Here is a 23,299-nt window from a genome sequence, read left to right on the forward strand (position 1 = left end):
CAATAATAACTTTCAAAAGGGAATTGGATAAATACTTAAACTTAAACATTTGCAGGGCTATGGGGAAAGGGCAGGCGAATGGGACTAATCAGATCGCTCTTTCATAGAGCTGGCACAGGAATGATGGGCCGAATGGCCTCTTTCTGTGCTGTAAGATTCTACGATTCTATGAATACCTTCACCACACGGACTGCAGCGGTTCAAAGAAGATGGTGTAAGGGCTGGTTTGCAGGGGGTCAGCTTTCCCTTCTGACCTTATATGAGCGGTTCCGAATCGCTCCCACACCCTTGGTTCTGGACACTGGAATTATGAAGGGACTGTGACAGACTTGGACAGACAATCGGTTTCAATGTAGGAAGTAGGTATGGCTTTATTGTGTCTAAAAAGAAGTAAAAGGCACACCTTTAATAACACACACAGAGTATTAATACCAATACACACTGAGGGGTACAACACATTGAATAAAATGTCAAATTACAGCCTGTGGGGAAAAGAATACAGCTTAAACTCTAAATGGGGTAAAGAGGAGAATGCAGATACATTTACACAAGTTATCCCAGCCTCCCCCCTCCCAATTCCCCTAACTAACTAAGTTATTGCTCTGGGGTTTCAGGGGCCATGCTCACCGATCCCCTTTTGACAGTTCCAACTCCGGGGTTTGCCTTAGTTGTCCACGTTCTGTAGTCTGTACCCCTTTGGTGGCGTAGGACCAGCTTGTAGAGTGGAAAATCTTCGGTTTTTCTTCGGTTTTGTCGGGTTGGTTCCGGTTGACTGTTGGGTTGGTCGCGATGGCCCGCAACTTTCCGATAGTCATTTTGACAGCCTGTTTGCTGTCGTGGTGTTGTCCTTCTGGGTTTTAGAGATTCCTTTCGCCGATGTTTCGGGGTCCCACTTTTCGCGGCTGGTGTAGAACTTATGCAACGAGACTGCTAACTTAATAGTGTCTCTAGAAGCACCCCTAACTGCCAGAACAGGCCTTCAGTTATACTAAAACGGGCTTCCTTATCTTTGCGCCAAATCAGTTCTTGGGCTTTGTTTAAACTGTTCTGTCCATTGATTTTCAAATGTCTCCTTTGTCAGTGTTTTTGGTGGGCTAGTCAGCAGTAACTCGATTAGGGTGTGATAATGTGCTATCACTGGTTTTGCATTGTTTCAGGATTGTCCAGTTTCTTGACCATCTAGTTGGGCCCATGATTTCCATTGTGCTTGATTGGGTAATTTGATTATCTCTTAGGGGGTGAATTGGTGTTGCATAGTTCCCCCTAGACAGTCTGGGATCCTTAATACACGAATTTGCTTCACAGAGGTTAGCCCCACCTCCTGTATTCGGTAACTCTTTTTCACAGCCAAAATGTTGTAGAATCTTAAAATTGATATGCTCCTTTCTGTAGATGTTTGGGGGATCTCAAGCTTCTGTAATTTAGGTCCATTTTGAATTCTCTTTTCAAAAAGTCCAAACACTGGGGGGGGGGGGGGGGGGTTGGGGGTCTCCATGAATGCATCCCCTTTTATCCCCTGCAGGCTTCGTCTCCCCTTTAAACTCATTTGTGTCCCGAAGTTTTTCCTTCCATTTTAAAAGTCCAGAAAGGGATTCTTCTCCTCTGCAGGGGAAAGGTACCAGGAATCTTTGCGAAATATTGGTAAATTCTACAGCGGCTCACCACCACCTTCTCAAGACCAATGAGAGGTGGGCAATAGATGCTGGCCTTGTCAGTGACGCCCAAATCTCAGGAACAAATTTTTAAAAAAACTGAGCCAGAGAGACCAGTAAGATCCGATGTCCTATCCCTGGTCTGTGCGGAGTTATCTAATCTCAGCTGGAAACACTCATTTATCCAGGGTTGCCTTTGGACTCAATTTTCCCAACTCTCTGCTCACTGGCCTCCCAATCTCCATGTTCCATAGCTTCCAACTCATCTGCAACTCTGCGGCATGTATCCAATCCCATGTGGTTCCCCATACCTAGCCAATCTCCAATGGCTCCACATTCCTCAGCGCATTGACATCAAAATTCTCCTCCAAATCCCTCCACAGCCCTGTTGCACCAAACTGCTCCAAACTCCTTCAACACCCTCAGCTCTCCCAATCCTGGCCTACAGAGAGGTCCGCCCTCCCTCCATTCCACCACAAGTGGCACACCAATCTCTTCCCCGCACTCTCGAACTCTTTCCTTAAACTCCTGCCCCATGGTCAACAGCCTCTTTCATATCTGCCGCTTGTTCCAGTCTGATTCCTGCTGGGGTCAGACATTCAACCATGAAGTGACTCAGCCATGGTTATTCGGCTGTGCAAAAGGTGCTATATAAATGTAAACTGTTGACACTGGAATGGCCTTGCAGTGGCTCCACTAGCGATAGTGTGCCTGCTCATGCTTATTAGCCTTGCACTTGCTGAGTTCCCAATCTCGGTCGATGAGAAGGTGCTGGGCGAAGGTCATGCCCTTACCAAAGGGAGATAATAAATATTGCACAGAATCACTCCAGGTTCCTCTGGAGCATCTCCAAAGCACCCAGCCTCAGGAGGGAATAGCCTATATCATGTCATTTTGGGGCTGACCATCATCTCCAAGTTCCCCTCCAAGTCATACACCATCCTAATTTGGACATATACTGACTGTTCCTTCATCATCACTAGGTCAAAATCCTGGAACTCCCTCCCTAACAGCACTGTGGGAGCACCTTCACCACATGGACAGCAGCGGTTCAAGGAGAGGATCGACTACCACCTTCTCACAGGGCAACTAGGGGATGGGCAGTAAATGGCCGGCCTGTATTATGAGTCTCCCGTACCCTGTGAGTGCAGGACTGACCTGGGCACAGGCACTGCGGTTACCAGACTGTACATGATCCGTGAGCGTGGGACTGACCTGAGCACAGGCACTGCGGTTACAAAACTGTACACGATGCAGGACTCAGACATGCAGCCCCGGATCTGGGAGGAAACGGTGATTAAGTGAGATGGAAGACAGCAGAGAAACATCACATCCACTGAGGCGGCCATTCGTTTGTTGTCATAGATACACTTGACTCCCAGCTTTGTCAGCTCACCTGAAACAGAAAGGACGTGGCATGGTGTTTACAAGATGGGTGTTGGATGAAGAAGGCCCTTCAGCTCATTGGATCTTATCGACCCAGAATCCCAGCCCGACAGAATTCCCCATTACAGCAGCCAAATCCAACTGTAGTTAAATGAATCCAGAGTCCTGGCCTCACTCGGCCTTCCTCGCCGCACTGCCACTTGTCACTCTCTCTCTCTGGTGTTTGTCATAACCTTGTCCCTCACAACCTTGGACCTGGGCCCTCTTGCTCTGCTTTTCCTCGCATAAGAACATAAGAAATAGGAGCAGGAGTAGGCCATACGGCCCCTCGAGCCTGCTCCGCCATTCAATAAGATCATGGCTGATCTCCAACATCAACTCCACTTTCCTGCCCAATCCCCATATCCCTTGATTCCCCTAGAGTCCAAAAATCTCTCAATGTCTGTCAAAATTACTCAATGATTCAGCATCCACAGCCCTCTGGGGTAGAGAATTCCAAAGATTCATAACCCTCTGAGTGAAGAAATTTCTCCTCACCTCAGTCCTAAATGGCTGACCCCTTATCCTGTGACCCTAGTTCTAGATTCCCCAGCCAGAGGAAACATCCTCTCAGCATCTACCTTGTCAAGCTCTCTGAGAATTTTAAATGTTTCAATGAGATCACCTCTCAAGTTAAAAAGAAAGGAGAAGGCAATAGAGCAGGGTAGCGATAGGGGCAATGATAACCAGAGTGTGACAGGAAGGGACAGAGCGTATAAACATAAGAGTGCATCAAAAAGTGGGGTCAGAGTAGGGAAAAATGGTAAAAAGACAAAATTTAAAGCTCTTTATCTGAATGCATGTAGCATTCGTGATAAGATAGATGAGTTGACGGCACAAATAGATATAAATGGGTATGATCTGATAGCCATTACAGAAACGTGGTTGCAAGATAATCAAGGCTGGGAACTGAATATTCAGGGGTATTTGACAATTCGGAAGGATAGACGGAAAGGAAAAGGAAATAGGGTAGCTCTGTTAATAAAGAATGAGATCAGTGCAGTAGTGAGAAATTATATTGGCTCAGAAGATCAAGATGTAGAATCAGTTTGGGTGGAGATAAGAAATATTAAGGGAAATAAGTCACAGGTGGGCATAATCTATAGGCCCCCTAAAAGTAGCTGCACTGTTGCACAGAGTATAAATCGAGAAATAATGAAGGCTTGTAAGAAAGGTATGGCAATAAACATGGGCGACTTTAATCTTCATATTGATTGGACAAAACAAATTGGCCAAGGTAACCTTGAGGAAGAGGTCATAGAGTGTATCCGGGATAGTTTCCTTGAACAGTACGTTGCGGAACCAACCAGGGAGCAGGCTATCTTAGATCTAGTCCTGTGTAATGAGATAGGTTTAATAAATGATCTCATAGTAAAGGATCCTCTAGGAAAGAGTGATCATAGCATGGTTGAATTTCAAATTCCGGAGGGTGAGATAGTTGGGTCTCATACCAGTGTCCTGATCTTAAATAAAGGCAATTACAAAGGTATGAAGGCAGAGTTGGCTCTAGTGGACTGAGGATATACATTAAAGTGTAAGATGGTTGATGAGCAGTGACAGACATTTAAGGAGATATTTCATAACTCTCAAAAAATATATATTCGAGTGAGAAGGGAGAACCATCTGTGGCTAACTAAGGAAGTAAGGGATGATATCAAATTGAAAACAATGGCATACAATGTGGCCAAGATTAGTGAGAGGTCAGAGAATTGGGAAATTTTTTAAAACCAACAAAGGACGACTAAAAAAGTAATAAAGAGAGAGAAGATGGATTATGAGAGTAAACTAGCAAGAAATATAAAAACAGATAGTAAGAGCTTCTACAGATATATAAAAAGGAAGACAGTAGCTAAAGTAAACATTGGTCCTTTAGAGGATGAGACGGGGGAATTAATAATGGAGAACAGGGAAATGGCCGAGACTTTGAACAAATATTTTGTATCGGTCTTCGCGGTAGAGGACACTAAAACATCCCAACAATAGATAATGAAGGGGCAATAGGGAGGGGGGAACTTAAAACAATCACTATCACTAAAGAAAAAGTATTCGGTAAAATAATTGGACTAAAGGCGGACAAGTCCCCTGGACCTGATGGCCTGCATCCTAGGGTCTTAAAAGAAGTGGCTGCAGAGATAGTGGATGCATTGGTTGCAATCTACTAAAATTCCCTGGATTCTGGAGATTCAGCGGATTGGAAAACCACAAATGTAACGCCCCTATTTAAAAAAGGAGTGAGTCAGAAAGCAGGAAACTATAGACCAGTTAGCCTAACACCTGTCGTTGGGAAAATGCTGGAGTCCATTATTAAGGAAGCAGTAGCGGGACATTTGGAAAAGCATAATTCAATCAAGCAGAGTCAGCATGGTGTTATGACAAGGAAATCATGTTTAACAAATTTGCTGGATGTAACGAGCAGGGTGGATAAGGGAGAACTATTTGGATTTCCAGAAAGCATTCGATAAGATGCCACATAAAAGGTTACTGCACAAGATAAAAGTTCATGGGGTTGGGGGTAATATATTAGCATTGTAGGGGAGGACGAAAGCCCCTCATTTTACCCAGAAGGAAAAGAGCTGTGGGATCTGTCTGTGCTGCAGCAGGCCAGTGTCCTGGAAGGAAGAGGGAACCCAGAACCAGATGTGGATTGAAACCGAGACGGTGTGGCCTTGGCAGGGCAGTGATTGGACGGGGGAAGACACCGGAGGGCCAATGGTGAGACAGAGTCAGCCCGAAGCAAGGGACTCCAAGCCAATGGGAGTATCCTTGCTCGAAAACTCGGGACTAACTCATCACTGATACCAGGCTATTGTCTCCCCCACATTTACACTATAGAGGGATATTATGCAGGCCTTAAGAAAACTAGGGAACCCAAAACAAACTGAGGGCCTACACAATGGCTATAGGAGACCCACACCCTGCCAACCCAATTAACACCTACTCAACCCTTGATTAGGTTAACATCAGGGATGGCCAGTAGAAAACCCCGCAAAATCCAACGCTGCTGCATTTTTCAAAAATCACAAGCCCACCAATGGGAAGGATTTATTTCAGCACGAAAGTCTGGCTGGATAACTTGATATCTGCCCCAACAAATTATTCCGTTCTCGTGTTCCAGCAAGCAGTCAACCTTTCGACACAGAAGGAAGATCAGTGTCCAAATACACCGAAGACAGAAGAAGCAAACCACCATCCCAAGACGTCATCAGTTCAGCCTCCTTTCGCTACAGGAGACTGAACCTTTTCTTTTTCCACAAGGGTCTTCCCCTGAGAGCTGGACTCAGGTAGATCCACAGCAACAACAAGACGCAACAACAAGCAAGTTTCCAAGAAAATCACAACCGAAAAAGTAACTTCAAGATCCTGAAGATAGCAAAAAGAGAACCCAGAAACCACGTTTTGACCTGGAAAGACTGTAAAGGCTGTGGTGAGTATAATCTCTGGTCCCCAGAACTCCCAACTCAGTTAGGTCAGGAAGGTGGGAGGTTGGGCATTGCACTGCTGTTAAACTTGTGTAAAAATTTTCGATGTGTCCGTTTAGTGGGATTTAGGGGGATTGTTTCGATGGTGTATTGCTGTTTGTTGAGATACATCTTGTCAAATAAATTGGAAGCTTAAAGTTCCTCTTGGAATCGCCTCATTTCAGTTCTGTTGTATTTCATCTCCTGATCGTGAGTCTTGTGTCAGAACAGTGTAAGGGAAGCCAGGAGCGCCTCGAAAACGCTCAACTGCGTGCCACAGGCTAGGGAAGAAAGGGGTTAGGAGTGTTTGACACTCACAGGTGCCTCACAGGCTAGTCATAAGCTGTGGGGACGCACGGGTCTCAAAACCCCCTTCATAAGCTGTGGACACAGTCTCTCCAGGAGTGCTCTTGCAGCACTCAGGGTACCTCACAGGCCAGGCATAAGCTCTGAGGGCAAAAGCCCAGAGAAAGACACCCAAGGCACAACACTCCCCAGAACACCTTACAGCATTGGCTAACTAACAGAAAACAGAGAGTTAGGATAAATGGGTCATTTTCCGTTTGGCAAACGGTAACTAGTGGGGATCGGTGCTGGGGCGTCAACTATTTACAATTTATATTAATGACTTGGATGAAAGGACCGAGTGTAATGTAGCCAAGTTTGGTGATGATACAAAGATGGGTTAGAAAGCAAGTTGTGAGGAGGACACAAAGAATCTGCAAAGGGATATTGACAGGCTAAGTGAGTGGACAAACACTTGGCAGATGGAGTTTAATGTGGGAAAATGTGAGGTTATCCACTTTGCCAGGAAAAATAAAACAAATTATTCTTTAAATGGAGAGAGATTACAAAATGCTGCAGTACAGAGGGACCTCGGGGTCCTGGTGCATGAAACACAAAAGGTTGGTATGCAGGTACAGCAAGTAATCAGGAAGGCAAATGGAATGTTAGCCTTTATTGCAAGGTGGATGGAGTATAAAAGTAGGGAAGTCCTGCTACAACTGTACATCATCATCATCATAGGTAGTCCCGCGAAATCGAGGAAGACTTGCTTCCACTCTAAAAATGAGTTCTTAGGTGACTGAACAGTCCAATGCAGGAATTACAGACTCTGTCACAGGTGGGACAGTCGTTGAGGGAAGGGTGGGTGGGACTAGTTTGCTGCACGCTCCTTCCGCTGCCTGCGCTTGGTTTCTGCATGCTCTTGGCGATGAGACTCGAGGTGCTCGGTGCCCTCCCGGATGCACGTCCTCTACTTAAGGTGGTTTTTGAACAGGTCAACTATACAGGGTATTGGTGAGACCACACCTGGAGTACTGCGTACAGTTTTGGTCTCCTTATTTATGGAGGGTTACACTTGCTTTGGAGGCAGTTCAGATAAAGGTCACTAGGTTGATTCCTGAGATGAAGGAGTTGACTTATGAAGAAAGGTTGAGTAGGTTGGGCGTTTAAGTTTACAAAAATGTGAGGTGATCTTATTGAAACATAAAAGATACTGAGGGGGCTTGACAGGGTAGATGCAGAGAGGGTGTTTCCACTCGTGGGGGAATCTAGAACCGGGGGCATAGTTTAAGAATGAGGGATCGCCCATTTAGATTTGAGATGAGGAGAAATTTCTTCTCTCAGAGGGTTGTAAATCTGTGGAATTCTCTGTCCCAGAGAGCTGTGGAAGCTGGGTCAGTGAATATATTTAAGGCGGAGATAGACAGATTTTTGAAAGATAAGGGAGTCAAGGGTTATGGGGAGCGGGCAGGAAAGTGGAACTGAGTCCATGATCAGATCATCCATGGTCTTATTAAATGGCAGAGCAGGATCGAGGGACCAAATGGCCTCTTCTGCTCCTATTTCTTATGTTCTTATGTTCTGCCCCTCCAACAGTGCAGCACTTACTCAGTACTGACCATCTGAAAGTGCCACCTTCCTTCAGTATTCCCCCTCTGACAGTACAATGGGCTCCCTCAATACTGTCCCTCCGACACTGCCACGCTCCCTTAGTACTGCCACTCCGTCAATGCAGCACTCCTCTATGCTCCCCTCCAACAGTGCAGCAGTCTCTCAGTATGCCCCCTCCAACAGTGCAGCACTCCTTCAGTACTGCTCCTTCGACAGTGCAGCCCTCCCTCTGTTATGTCTACTGATAGAGGGCACTACTGAGGAAGTGCTGCACTGACAGTATGGATCGTCTGACGGTGCAGTGCTCCCTCATAACTTCGCCTCCGGCAGTGCAGCACTCCCTCAGTACTGCCCCTCCGATAGTGCAGCGCTCCCTCAATACTGTCCCTCCGACACTGCCACGCTCTCTCAGTACTGCCCCTCCGACAGTGCAGCATTCCCTCAGTACTGCCCCTCTGACAGTGCAGCACTCCCACAGATCTTCCCCTGCGACAATGTTGTGCTTCCACAACATTGCTCCTCCCACAGTGCCGCGCTTCCTCAGTGTTGCCACTCCGACAGTGCAGCGCTCCCTCAGTACTGCCCCTCCGACAGTGCAGCGCTCCCTCAGTGCTGTCCCTCCGACAGTGCAGCGCTCCCTCAGAACTGCCCCTCCGATAGTGCAGCCCTCCCATCGCACAGCCCCTCCGGCAGTGCGGCACTCCCTTAATACTGCCACTCCGACAGTGCCACGCTCTCTCAGTACTGCCCCTCCGACAGTGCAGCATTCCTTCAGTACTGCCCCTCTGACAGTGCAGCACTCCCTCAGTACTGCTCCTCCAACAGTGCAGCACTCCCTCAATACTGCTCCTCCAACAGTGCAGCGATCCCTCAGTACTGCCCCCTAACAGTGTAGCACTCCCCAAGTTCCCCAGATGTGGAGGCAGCTTATTTATTGAGGAGTTCTCCTGTATTCCGCTAAAGAGGTTGGGGAACTTAGAGAGCACCTGTGCCGGTTCCTACTTTCCTTTAGCTTTTGCTTCAATCTAAAGCATAATTAGAATTTTTACTCCTTAAATAAACCTACTGAGATTTTCTGGTCTCCTAGTGGAGACGGTGATGTTGGCTGGAGTCAGATCTGACAGCTGAAGCAAGGCCAACACCAGTTGTTTCCCCAAAACGCCACAGCCCAGCACCCCGATTCTCAGAGAACCAGAATCGATCCTAAGTATCAGGAACTTAGACATCCAGGAGTGGTGAAAGCATGATTCATCCAGCACTCTGCATCTGTAGGGAATGTAAAACACAGTTAGCTTGCTATGAGCATTGTGTTAGTTTGGATCACATAGATTTTACAGGCCATTCGGCCCAACTGGTCTATCCGGTGTTTATGGTGCACACAAATGAATAGAAAGAAAGACTTATATTTATAGAGCGCCTTTCACGACCATCGGCTATCTCAAAGCGCTTTACAGCCGATTAAGTACTGTTGTAATGTGGGAAACACGGCAATCAACTTTCGCACAGCAAGCTCCCACAAACAGCAATGTGAGAATGACCAGATCATCTGTTTTAGTGATGTTGAGTGAGGGATAAATATTGGCCATCCTCCACGAGCCTCCTCCCAATCTACTTCAGCTCTCCCTGTCAGAATACCCTTCCATTCCTTTCTCCCTCATGTACTTATCTAGTGTCCTCATAAATGCAGTGCCTCAATTGCTCCCTGTGGTAGTGAGTTCCACATTCGCACCACTCTCTGGGTAAAGAGGTTTCTCCTGATTTCCTTATCAGATTTATTAGTGACTATCTTATAATTGTGGCCCCTAGATTCGGACTCCCACACAAGTGGTAACATCTTCTCTACGTCTATCGAACTCTTTCATAACTTTAACGACCCCTCAGCCTTCTCTTCGCTAGAGAAAACAGCCCCAGCCGGTTCAATCTTTCCTGATAGTTATAGCCTCTCAGTCCAGTGCCTCTACATCATTTTAGCAACATAGAGACCGGATTAAACTATATTATACACAATATGGACCTCACCAGGAACAAATTTGGTACATAATATAGCCCACTGTCAAAATCATAGAATCACAGACATTTACAGCATGGAAGGAGGCCATTTCGGCCTATTGTATCCGTGTCGACCGACCAAGAGCTATCCAGCCTAATCCCACTTTATCAGCTCTCGGTCCGTAGGCTTGTAGGTTCCGGCACTTCAAGTGTATATCCAAATAATTTTTAAATGTGGTGAGGGTTTCTGCCTCTACCACTCTTTCAGGCAGTGAGTTCCAGACCCCCACCACCCTCTGGGTGAAGAAATTTCCCGTCAAATCCCCTCTATACCTCCTACCAATTACTTTAAATTTATGTCTCCTGGTTGTTGAACCCTTTGCTAAGGGAAATAGGTCCTTCCTATCCACTCTATCTCGGCCCTCAAAATTTTATACACCTCAATAAGGTCTCCCCTCAGCCTCCTCTGTTCTAAAGAAAACAAACCCAGCCTATCCAATCTTTCCTCATAGCTAAAATTCTCCAGTCCAGGCAACATCCTCGTAAATCTCCTCTGTACCCTCTCTAGAGCAATTACATCTCCTGTAATGTGGTGACTAGAACTGCACGCAGTACTCTAGCTGTGGCCTAACTAGTGTTTTATACAGTTCAAGCATAACCTTCCTGCTCTTGTATTCTATGCCTCGCCTAATAAAGGCAGGTATTCCATATGCCTTCTCAACCACCTTATCTACCTAGCCTGCTACCTTCAGGGATCTGTGGACATGCACTCCAAGGCCCCTTTGTTCCTCTACATTTCTCAGTATCCTACCATTTAATGTGTATAACCTTGCCTTGTTAGCCCTCCCCAAATGCATTACCTCACACTTCTCTGGATTGAATTCCATTTGTCACTGTTCTGCCCACCTGACCAGTTCATTGATATCTTCCTGCAGTCTACAGCTTTCTTCTTCATTGTCAACCACGCAGCTGATTTTAGTTTCATCTGCAAACTTCTGAACACCCCCTACATTCAAGTTTAAATTCATTGATATATACCACAAAAAGCAAGGGACCTAGTACTGAGTCCTGTGGAACCCCACTGGAAACAGCCTTCTAGTCACAAAAACACCCATCAACCATTACCCTTTGCTTCCTGCCTCTAAGCCAATTCTGGATCCAACTTGCCACTTTGCCCTGGATCCCTTGGGTTTTTACTTTCGTGACCAGTCTGCCATGTGGGACCTTATCAAAAGTCTTGCTAAAATCCATATACACTACATCAAACGAACTACCCTCATCGACCCTCCTTGTTACCGCCTCAAAAAGTGCAATCAAGTTAGTCAGACATGACCTTCCCTTAACAAATCCATGCTGACTGTCCTTGTCCTTGATTAATTCACGTCTTTACAAATGAAGATTTATCCTGTCCCTCAGAATTTTTTCCAATAATTTTCCCACCATCGAGGTTAGGCTGACTGGCCTGTAATTACTCGACCTATCCCTTTCTCCCTTTTTAAACAAAGTTACAATGTTAGCAGTCCTCCAGTCCTCCGGCACCACACCTGTAGCCAGAGAGAATTGGAAAATGATGGTCAGAGCCTCTGCTATTTCCTCTTTTGCTTCTCTTAACAGCCTAGGATACATTTCATCCGGGCCTGGGGATTTATCCACTTTCAAAGCTGCTAAACCTCTTAATACTTCCTCTCTCACTATGTTTATTTCATCTAACATTTCACACTCCTCCTCCCCCATAGGCAGTCCCTCGAAACGAGGATGACGCTCTTTACACAAAAAAAGATGGGCTCACAAGTGTTACAATGAATTACATCCTGAAGTGTGGAAGATGCCTGTGCGTGGATTTTTTAAAAGTGTGGCGACCGTTGCACACCAGCCACCACACGGGCTTGACAGAGCTAGGCCTTGGTCCAGTGGCGAGGATTGAACAAGACGACTGGAGACCTGCTCTGTTGCGCCTCCCCTAGGCCCCGACCCCACTGTTGTTAAATATTGCACCGTTCCTGGGCCCCGACCCCACTGTTGTTAAATGTTGCACCGTTCCTGGGCCCCGACCCCACTGTTGTTAAATGCTACACCATTCCCTGGGCCCCGACCCCATTGTTGTTAAATGCTGCACCATTCCCTGGGCCACGACCCTGCCGATATTAAATGCTGCGTCGCCCCTCGCTGGGCTCGAACCCCGTCCCTCGCTGGGCTCGACCTCCGCTCCTCGCTGGGCTCGAACCCCGTCCCTCGCTGGGCTCGACCTCCGCTCCTCGCTGGGCTCGAACCCTGTCCCTCGCTAGGCTCGACCTCCGCTCCTCGCTGGGCTCGAACCCTGTCCCTCGCTAGGCTCGACCTCCGCTCCTCGCTGGGCTCGAACCCTGTCCCTCATTGGGCTCGATCTCCGCCCCTCGCCGGGCTCGAACCCCGTCCCTCATTGGGCTCGATCTCCGCCCCTCGCTGGGCTCGAACCCCGTCCCTCATTGGGCTCGACCTCCGCCCCTCGCCGGGATCGACCTCCGCTCCTCGCTGGGCTCGGACCTCCGCCCCTCGCTGGGCTCGAACCCCGTCCCTCGCTAGGCTCGACCTCCGCTCCTCATTGGGCTCGGACCCCCGCCCCTCGCCGGGATCGAACCCCGTCCCTATCTAGGCTCGACCTCTGCTCCTCGCTTGGCTCGGACCCCGTCCCTCGCTAGGCTCGACCTCCGCTCCTCGCTGGGCTCGGACCTCCGCCCCTCACTGGGCTCGAACCCCGTCCCTCGCTAGGCTCGACCTCCGCCCCTCACTGGGCTCGATCTCCGTCCCTCGCTGGGTTCGAACCCCATCCCTCATTGGGCTCGATCTCGGTCCCTCATTGGGCTCGAACCCCGTCCCTCACTGGGCTCGACCTCCGCCCCTCACTGGGCTCGAACCCCGTCCCTCGCTGGGCTTGACCTCCGCCCCTCACTGGGCTCGAACCCCGTCCCTCGCTAGGCTCGACCTCCGCCCCTCACTGGGCTCGACCTCCGCCCCTCACTGGGCTCGATCTCCGTCCCTCATTGGGCTTGACCTCCGTCCCTCATTGGGCTCGAACCCCGTCCCTCGCTGGGCTTGACCTCCGCACCTGCTGGGCCCGGATCTCAGCCCCCCCGCTGGGCTCGGATGCCGCTCCAATGGGCTGTCTGGACTCCAATGAAGTCAGTCCAGTCGCCCTTCTAGAAGTGGTTGCACTCCTGGGCCAGCTGACGCTGCTCCCTGCAGTGGCTAGCTCTCCTACTTATACCCCCGCCTGCCGATGCCGTTTTCTCGCAGGTCAGGGGAGCTGCTGCAATGTCTGCATCGCCCCCCTCTTTTGTGAAAACAGACACAAAGTATTCATTAAGAACCATACCCACGTCTTCCGCCTCCACACACAGATTACCTTTATGGTCTCTAATAGGCCCTACTCTTTCTTTAGTTATCCTCTTGCTCTTAATGTATTTAAACATCTTTGGGTTTTCCTTGATTTTACTTGCCAACATTTTTTCATGTTCTCTCTTTGCTTTCCTAATTTCATTTTTAATTGCACCTGTGTACTTTCAATACTCCTCTACCGTTTCAGCAGTATTGTGCCCTCGGTATCTGTCATAAGCCTCCCTATTTTTCTTTATCCTCCCCTGGTATGTCCCTTGACATCATAGTCCCATAGTTTTTCTTTTTGCAACATACTTGCTCTGAACCCTCAGGGTCTCCTCCTCGAATGCCTCCCACTGCTCTGACACTTATTTACCTTCAAGTAGCTGTTTCCAGTCTAGGTTGGCTAAATCCCATCCCACCTCAGCAAAATTGGCTTTTCCTCAATTGAGAACTTTTATTCCTGGTCTATCTTTGTCCTTTTCCATAATTACCTTAAATCTAACTGAATTATGATCATTAGCACCAAAATGCTCTCCCACTGATACTCCTTTCACCCGCCCAGCTTTATTCCCTAAAACTAAGTCCAGAACCACCCCTCTCATGTTGGGTTTGTTACATACTAGCTAAAAAAGTTCTCCTGAATGCATTTTAGGAATTCTGCACCCTCTATACCTTTCACATTAATTTTATCCCAGTTAATATTAGGGTAGTTGAAATCCCCTACTATTAATACCCTATAGTATTTCTCAGAAATGTGCCTACATATTTGCTCTTCTATCTCCCTCTGGCTATTTGGGGGTCTATAGTACACACCCAGCAGTGTGATCACCCCTTTTTTGTTCTTCGATTCAACCCATATGGCCTCATCTGATGATTCTTCTAACATATCATCCCTCCTCACAGTTGTAATTGTTTCTTGAATCAATACTGTGACTCCCTCCTCCTTTATTCCCCCCTCTCTATCCCGTCTGAAAACCCTATAACCAAGAATGTTGAGCTGCCATACCAGCCCATCCTTCAAAACTTCATTATTGTAGAGGGTAGGCCATTGGCCATCGAACCTGTCCCACCACTTGGTCAGCCTTTATCTTTATATCTCTAATTCCCTGTCCTTTCTCCATATTGGGAATCAACTGCTTCTCAAGTGAAAAGTTATCCCTTTTAGTTGACCCTGCACCACACTCCCATGACCACTGATCTGAAGCTACCCTCCGTAAACTTGAGTTAATCCAAAACTCAGCTGCTCGTATTCTAACTTGCACAAAGTTCACCCATCACCCCCTGTGATCACTGACCTACACTGGTTCCCAGTACAGCAACGCCTCAATTTAAAAATTCTCATCCTTATGTTCAAATCCCTCCATGGTCTCGTCCCCATCCTATCTCTGTAATCTCCTCCAGCCCTAAAACCATCCGAGATCTCTGCGTTCCTCCAATTCTGGCCTCTTGCACATCCCCGATTTCCATTGCTCCACCATTGGCGCACATGTCATCAGGTGCCTGGCCCCTAAGCTCTGTAATTCCCTCCCTAAACCTCTCCGCCTCGCTCTCCTCCTTAAAGACATTCCTTTAAACCTACTTTTTTGACCAAGCTTTTGGTCTCCTGTTCTAATATCTCTTTATATGGCTCAGTATCAAATTTTGTTTGATAATGCTCCTGTGAAGCGCCTTGGGACATTTTACTATATTAAAGGCACTACATAAATATATATATATAAATACAAGTTGTTGGTGTTATTGATTATTCGTTGCTGATTAGTAATCAAATTATTATTTATTAGCCAGGAGGGCTATTGGAAATAAGCAAATAGTATGTGCCTAATAATCAGCAAAATAAAAATCAATAATCAATAATTAATAATATGCTAATAAATGATCAATGAATAAAAAGTAAATACTCAACAGTCAGCAACAAATAATTTTAAATAATCTACAAATTGATTAATAATTAGCAATTAAACAATGAATAATAACTAATGATTTAAAAAATCCAGTGAATAATAAACTATTGATCGACAATAACGCAAGATAATCAGCAATAATCAATCTATAAATAGCGATAATTAATGATTTATTGTGGGTTATTCAGAGTGCTGTTATGAATCGATTGTTTGAATCAAGCATTACTCTTGATTATTTATTGAACTGGTGTTTTAACTTTGACTACTTTTGTTGTGATTATTAATTATTAATTTGTCTGGCATTATTAATGTATTAATTATTGGCCGGTGCTGTTGTTTATTGCCTGATTATCATTGTTAGTCAGATGTTATTGATTAAGAATTTAGTTGTTTATTTATTAATTATTAAATGTTACTTTTATTAATTAATGTGACTTCATTGATTGATTACTGATCACTGTTATGTCTGAGGTTGATTATTGATTGCTGTGATTTCGGGAATTATTGATTGCTGTTATTTCAGGGATTGACTGATTGCTGTGATTGATTATTGACTGCTGTTATTTCAGTGATTGATTATTGATTTTGTCCGAACGAAGGACCGCAAGGGATGTGCGCATCAACCATGCCATGACAGGAACCAATGACTGCTGGATGGACCACCACCTAATCCGCTCCGTCATTATCAATATACTGTAGCCCCAAAACAGCGACGGCAACGGAAACAATGCCGCAGAAAAATCAACGCAGAGGCATTCAAAGACCCTGATAAGAAAGCCCTATTCAGCCAGTACCTCACTACCAACCTGGCAACCCTCAATGACCCAGAGATGCAGAGTGCCCACAGCGCCTGGTCTGCCGACAAGGTCTCCACAATCAGCACCTGCGAAGAGACGCTCGGTCACTAGACCAGGAAACACCAAGACTGGTTTGACAAGAACAACCAGGAGATCCAGGAGCTAATTAGCCAAAAGCGCAAGGCATTTCTGAATTTAAAACAGCAACCCAACACGAGAGCAAGACAGCAGCTCTACAGACGGCTGAAGGCCGAGGTCCAACAAAAAATCCACGACCTAAAAAACAGATGATGGGTGGAGAAAGCACAGGAGATCCAGCAGCTGGCCAACAACCATGACATGCGAGGATTATTCAGCGCAGTCAAGACCACCTACGGCCCAAACACCCAAAGCCTTACCCCACTGCTGGCCAAGAACGGTGAGGTACACATCAAGGACAGAGAGGCAGTCAGAAGATCTCCTTAACCGAGACTCTGTCTTCGACGCGAGTGTCCTCGACTCCATCCCACAGCATGCTACCCACCACCATCTCAGCACAACCCCAGCCCGGCACAAGGTAGAAAAGGCCATCTGTCAGCTGAAGAATAACAATCAACTGAAGATGTAACGCCTCTATTTAAAAAAGGAGACAGACAAAAAGCAGGAAACTATAGACCAGTTAGCCTAACATCTGTTGTTGGGAAAATGCTGAAGTCCATTATTAAGGAAGCAGTAGCGGGACATTTGGAAAAGCATAATTCAATCAAGCAGTCAGCATGGTTTCATGACAGGGAAATCATGTTTGACAAATTTGCTGAAGTTCTTTGAGGATGTAACAAACAGGGTGGATCAGGGGGAACCAGTGGATGTGGTGTACTTGGATTTCCAGAAGGCATTCAATAAGGTGCCACATAAAAGGTTACTGCACAAGATAAAAGTTCACGGGACTGGGGGTAATATATTAGCATGGATAGAGGATTGGCTAACTAATAGAAAACAGAGAGTCGGGATAAATGGGTTATTTTCCGGTTGGCAAACAGGAACTAGTGGGGCGCCGCAGGGATCAGTACTGGGTCCTCAACTATTTACAATTTACATAAATGACTTGTATAATGTAGCCAAGTTTGCTGGTGATACAAAGATGGGTGGGAAAGCAAATTCTGAGAAGGATACAAAAAATCTGCAAAGGGATTATGGATAGGTTAAGTTAGTGGGCAAATATTTGGCAGATGGAGTATAACGTGGGAAAATGTGAGGTTATCCACTTTGGCAGAAAAAATAGAAAAGCAAATTATAATTTAAATGGAGAAAAATTGCAAAGTGCTGCAGTATTGAACTTATAATGGGGAACAAAGAAATGGCAGACCAATTGAACAAATACTTTGGTTCTGTCTTCACGAAGGTGGACACGAATAATCTTCCGGAAGTACTAGGGGACCGAGGGTCTAGTGAGAAGGAAGAACTGAAGGATATCCTTATTAGACAGGAAATTGTGTTAGGGAAATTGATGGGATTGAAGGCCGATTAATCCCCGGGGCCTGATAGTCTGCATCCCAGAATACTTAAGGAAGTGGCCCTAGAAATAGTGGATGCATTGGTGATCATTTTCCAACAATCTATCGACTCTGGATCAGTTCCTATGGACTGGAGGGTAGCTAATGTAACACCACTTTTTAAAAAGGGAGGGAGAGAGAGAGAGCGGATAATTATAGACCGGTTAGCCTGACATCAGTAGTGGAGAAAATGTTCAAATCAATTATTAAGAACGAAATAGCAGCGCATTTGGAAAGCAGTGACAGGATCGGTCCAACTCAGCATGGATTTATGAAAGAGAAATCATGCTTGAAAAATCTTCTGGAATCTTTTGAGGATGTAACTAGTAGAGTGGACAAGGGAGAACCAGTGGATGTGGTGTACTTGGATTTTCAAAGGACTTTTGATAAGGTCCCACACAAGAGATTGGTGTGCAAAATCAAAGCACATGATATTGGGGGTAATATACTGACGTGGATCGAGAACTGGTTGGCAGACAGGAAGCAGAGAGTCGGGATAAACGGGTCCTTTTCAGAATGGCAGGCAGTGACTAGTGGAGTGCCGCAGAGCTCAGTGCTGGGACCCCAGCTCTTTACAATATACATCAATGATTTGGATAAAGAAATTGAGTGTAATATCTCCAAGTTTACAGATGACACTAAACTGGATGGCGGTGTAAGCTGTGAGGGGGACGCTAGGAGGCTGCAGGGTGACTTGGACAGGTTAGGTGAGTGGGCAAATGCATGGCAGATGCGGTATAATGTGGATAAATGTGAGGTTATCCACTTTGATGGCAAAAACACAAAGGCAGAATATTATCTGAATGGCGGCAGATTAGGAAAAGGGGAGGTGCAACGAGACCTGGGTGTCATGGTACATCAGTCATTGAAAGTTGGCATGTAGGTACAGCAGGCGGTGAAGAAGGCAAATGACATGTTGGCCTTCATAGCTAGGGGATTTGAGTATAGGAGCAGGGAGATCTTACTCCCTGTACAGGGCCTTGGTGAGGCCTCACCTGGAATATTGTGTTCAGTTTTGGTCTCCTAATCTGAGGGAGGACATTCTTGCTAGTGAGGGAGTGCAGCGAAGGTTCACCAGATTTATTCCCGGGATGGCAGGATTGACATATGAGGAGAGACTGGATCAACTGGGCCTTTATACATTGGAGTTTAGAAGGATGAGAGGGGATCTCATAGAAACATATAAGATTCTGAGGGGACGGGACAGGTTAAATGCGGGTAGAATGTTCCCAATGTTGGGGAAGTCCAGAACCAGGGGACACGGTCTTAGGATAAGGGGTAGGCCATTTAGGACTGAGATGAGGAGAAACTTCTTCACTCAGAGGGTTGTTAACCTGTGGAATTCCCTACCGCAGAGAGTTGTTGATGCCAGTTCATTGGATATATTCAAGAGCAAGTTGGATATGGCCCTTACGGCTAAGGGGATCGAGGGGTATGGAGAGAAAGCAGGAATGGGGTACTGAGGGAATGATCAGCCATGATCTTATTGAATGGTGGTGCAGGCTCGAAGGGCCGAATGGCCTACTCCTGCACTTATTTTCTATGTTTCTAGTACAGAGAGACCTGGGGGACCTTGTGCATGAAACACAAAAAAGTTAGTATGCAGGTACAGCAAGTGATCAGGAAGGCAAATGGAAAGTTGGCCTTTATTGCAAGAGGGATAAAGTATAAAAGCAGAGATGTCCTGCTACAACTGTACAGGGTATTGGTAAGGCCACACCTTGAGTACTGCGAACAGTTTTGGTCTCCATATTTAAGAAAGGATATACTTGCATTGGAGGCTGTTCAGAGAAGGTTCACTAGGTTGATTTTGGAGATGAGGGGGTTGACTTATGAGGATAGATTGAGTAGGTTGGGCCTATACACATTGGAGTTCAGAAGAATGAGAGGTGATCTTATCGAAACATATAAGATAATGAGGGGGCTTGACAAGGTGGATGCAGAGAGGATATTTCCATTCATTGAGGAAATTAAAACTAAGGGACATAGTCTTAGAATAAGGGGCCGCCCATTTAAAACTGAGATGAGGAGTAATTTCTTCTTTCATAGGGTTGTAAATCTGTGGAATTCTCTGCCCCAGAGAGCTGTGGAGACTGGCTCATTGAATATATTTAAGGCAGCGATTGACAGATTTTTGAGCGATAAGGGAGTAAAGGTTATGGGGAGCGGGCAGGGAAGTGGAGCTGAGTCCATGATCAGATCAGCCATGATCTTATTGAATGGCGGAGCAGGCTCGAGGGGCCAAATAGCCTACTCCTGCTCCTATTTCTTCTGTTCTTAACAAGGCAACAGGAGCAGATGGAATTCCCGCCGAAGCACTCAAGCATGGCGGAGAAGCACTATTGACACAAATACATGACCTAATTTCTCTTATCTGGAAGGGGGAGAGCATGCCAGGAGATCTCAGAGATGCCGTAATCATGACCATCTTCAAAAAAGGGAACAAGCCCGACTGCAGTAACTACAGAGGAATCTTCCTGCTGTTGGTCACAGGGAAAATCATCGCAAGAATCCTTCTCAATTGTCTTCTCCCTGTGGCTGAAGAACTCCTCCCAGAATCACAATGCGGGTTCCGTCCACTAAGGGATACAACGGACATGATTATCACTGCGCGACAACTACAAGGGAACAGCACCAACCCTTGTACATGGCCTTCTTTGACCTCACAAAGACCTTTGACACTGTCAACCGTGAGGGATTATAGAGCATCCTCCTCCATTTCGGCTGCCCTCAAAAGTTCATCACCATCCTCCATCTGCTTCACGATGACATGCAAGCCGTGATCCTGACCAACGGATCCACCACTGACCCAATCCACGTCCGTACTGGGGTCAAGCAAGGCTACGGCATTGCACTTTTCAATCTTCCTTGCTGCAATGCTCCATCTCACCCTCAGCAAGCTCCCTGCTGGAGTGGAGCTAAATTATAGAACAAATGGGAACCTGTTCAACCTCCGCCACCTCCAGGCCAGATCCTGCGCACACTTGGAGGCCGAACTCCAAGCCATCGTCAACACCTTCACCAAGGCGTACAAGTGCATGGGCCTTACGCTAAACATCCGTAAGACAATGGTCCTCTACCAACCTGACCCCACCACGCAGCACTGCCCCCCGATTATCAAAATCCATGATGAGGCCTTGGACAACGTGGGCCATTTTCCATACCTCAGGAGCTTACTGTCAGCAAGGGCAGACATTGACGATGAGGTCCAACACCGCCTTCAGTGCACCAGTACAGCCTTCGGTTGCCTGAGGAAGAGTGTTTGAAGTCCAGGGCCTTAAATCTGGCACCAAATTATGGTCTACAGGGCAGTAGTGATACCCACCCTTCTTTATGGTTCAGAGATGTGGACTATATACAGCAGACACCTTAAAACGCTGGAGAAGTACCACCAGCGCTGCCTCCGCAAAATAGATGCACAAATGTCAGTGATCTTGTTCGGGCCAACATCCCCAGCATCGAAGTATTGACTGCGCTCGATCAGCTCCGTTGGGTGGGCCACATCATGCGCACGCCCGACACAAGACTCCCAAAGCAAGCGCTCTACGCGGAGCTTCGACGCGATAAATGAGCCCCAGGTAGACAGAGGAAACGTTTAAAGGACACCCTCAAAGCCTCCTTGATAAAATGCAACATCCCCTGGGACCTGGGAATCCCTGGCCCACAACCGCCCAAAGTGAAGGAAGAGCATCCGGGAGGTCGCTGAAAACCTCGAGTTCCATTGCTGAGAACAAGAAGAAGCCAAGCGTAGACAGTGGAAGGAGCATGTGTCAACCTAGGCACCCCACCCTCCCTTTCCTTCAACCACTGTCTGCCCCACCTGTGACAGAGATTGTAGGTCCCGCATTAGACTCTCCAGTCACCTGAGAACTCACTTTTCGAGTGGAAGCGAGTTATCCTCGACTCCGAGGGATTGCCTATGATGATGATTGATTGCTGTGATTTCAGGGATTGATTTTGATACGTCCTTACCATACAGTATAAATGCACATGAGGCCCAAACTAGAGAGAAGGTCACTCTGTGACCAGTAACCTTTATTCCAGCACTGAAGTGATGAAGGTAGGTGGAACTTCCCCTTTTATACCTGAAGGTCCAGGTTAGGAGTGTCTCCCACAAGTTCACCATCTAGTGGTCAATGTTCTCACGGTGTACAACTTAGGTCAGTTTATACATGGGTTACAATGACAGTTGAATACATGACATCACCTCCCCCCCCAAAGTCTTATTGGGATAACAGGTTAAGTCTCTCTGGTGGTTTACGCTCCCTTGTAGAACGCCTGAGTTAGGGCTCCGGTTGTTGGGCGCTGGCCTGAGTGTCTGCTGTTTGCGGTGCCTCAGGCCTGTCCAGACTGCCCACAGTGACTGGGTTCTCCTCCACTTGGTCCCGGTGTTCGGTCATCTGTGGTGGAGTGAACTCTACATCGTGTTCTTCCTCTGCTTCTTCTATGGGGTTGCTGAACCTCCTTTTTGTTTGATCCACGTGTTTGCGGCAGATTTGTCCATTGGTAAGTTTAACTACCAGAATCCTATTCCCCTCTTTGGCAATCACAGTGCCTGCGAGCCATTTAGGCCCTGCAGCGTAGCTGAGGACAAAAACAGGGTCATTGACATCAATACATCGCGCCCTCGCATTCCCGTCATGGTAGTCACATTGTGACCGGCGCCTGCTCTTAACAATTTCTTTCATGGTGGGGTGTATAAGTGATAACCTGGTTTTGAGCATCCTTTTCATTAGCAGCTCTGCGGGTGGAACCCCTGTGAGCGAGTGTGGTCGGGATCTATTGGCCAACAGGAGGCGTGATAAACGGCTTTGTAGGGAACCCCCTTGGATTCTGAGCACCCCCTGTTTGATTATCTGCACTGCTCGTTCCGCCTGGCCGTTTGAAGCCGGCTTGAACGGTGCCGTTCTGACATGGTTGATACCATTTCCTGCCATGAAGCCCAGGCACTCAATGCTCGTAAAGCACGGGCCATTATCACTGACCAAGACATCCAGTAGACCATGGGCGGCGAACATTGCCCATAGACTTTCTACCGTGGCAGAGGATGTGCTTGAATTGAGGGTGTCACACTCGATCCATTTGGAGTAGGCGTTTACTACAACCAAAAACATTTTTCCCATGAAAGGACCTGCGTAGTCCACATGGATGCGTGACCATGGCTTGGCGGGCCAGGACCAGGGGCTAAGGGGGGCTTCCCTGGGCGCATTGCCCAGCTGGGCACACGTGTTGCACCTGCGAATACAAAGTTCCAGGTGTGCATCTACCCCTGGCCACCAAACGTGTGACCTG

The 23,299-nt window shown here is 47.0% G+C and overlaps 1 protein-coding gene across 2 annotated transcripts in view; it reads right to left on the minus strand.

The window, feature by feature from the left end:
• noxred1 (NADP-dependent oxidoreductase domain containing 1) overlaps positions 1 to 23,299 on the minus strand; it is a 49,878-nt gene that overhangs the window by 18,254 nt on the left and 8,325 nt on the right. For both annotated transcript variants that reach the window (XM_070879719.1, XM_070879718.1), the window contains exons 2-3: positions 9,498 to 9,697; positions 2,868 to 3,048 (exon numbers count right to left, since the gene is read on the minus strand). In XM_070879719.1, coding sequence (XP_070735820.1) covers positions 2,868 to 3,048; positions 9,498 to 9,697 — 381 coding nt within the window. The remainder of the gene's footprint in view (positions 1 to 2,867; positions 3,049 to 9,497; positions 9,698 to 23,299) is intronic.

Source organism: Pristiophorus japonicus, chromosome 4, assembly GCF_044704955.1.
Source record: "Pristiophorus japonicus isolate sPriJap1 chromosome 4, sPriJap1.hap1, whole genome shotgun sequence".
Classification (NCBI taxonomy): Eukaryota; Metazoa; Chordata; class Chondrichthyes; family Pristiophoridae; genus Pristiophorus; species Pristiophorus japonicus.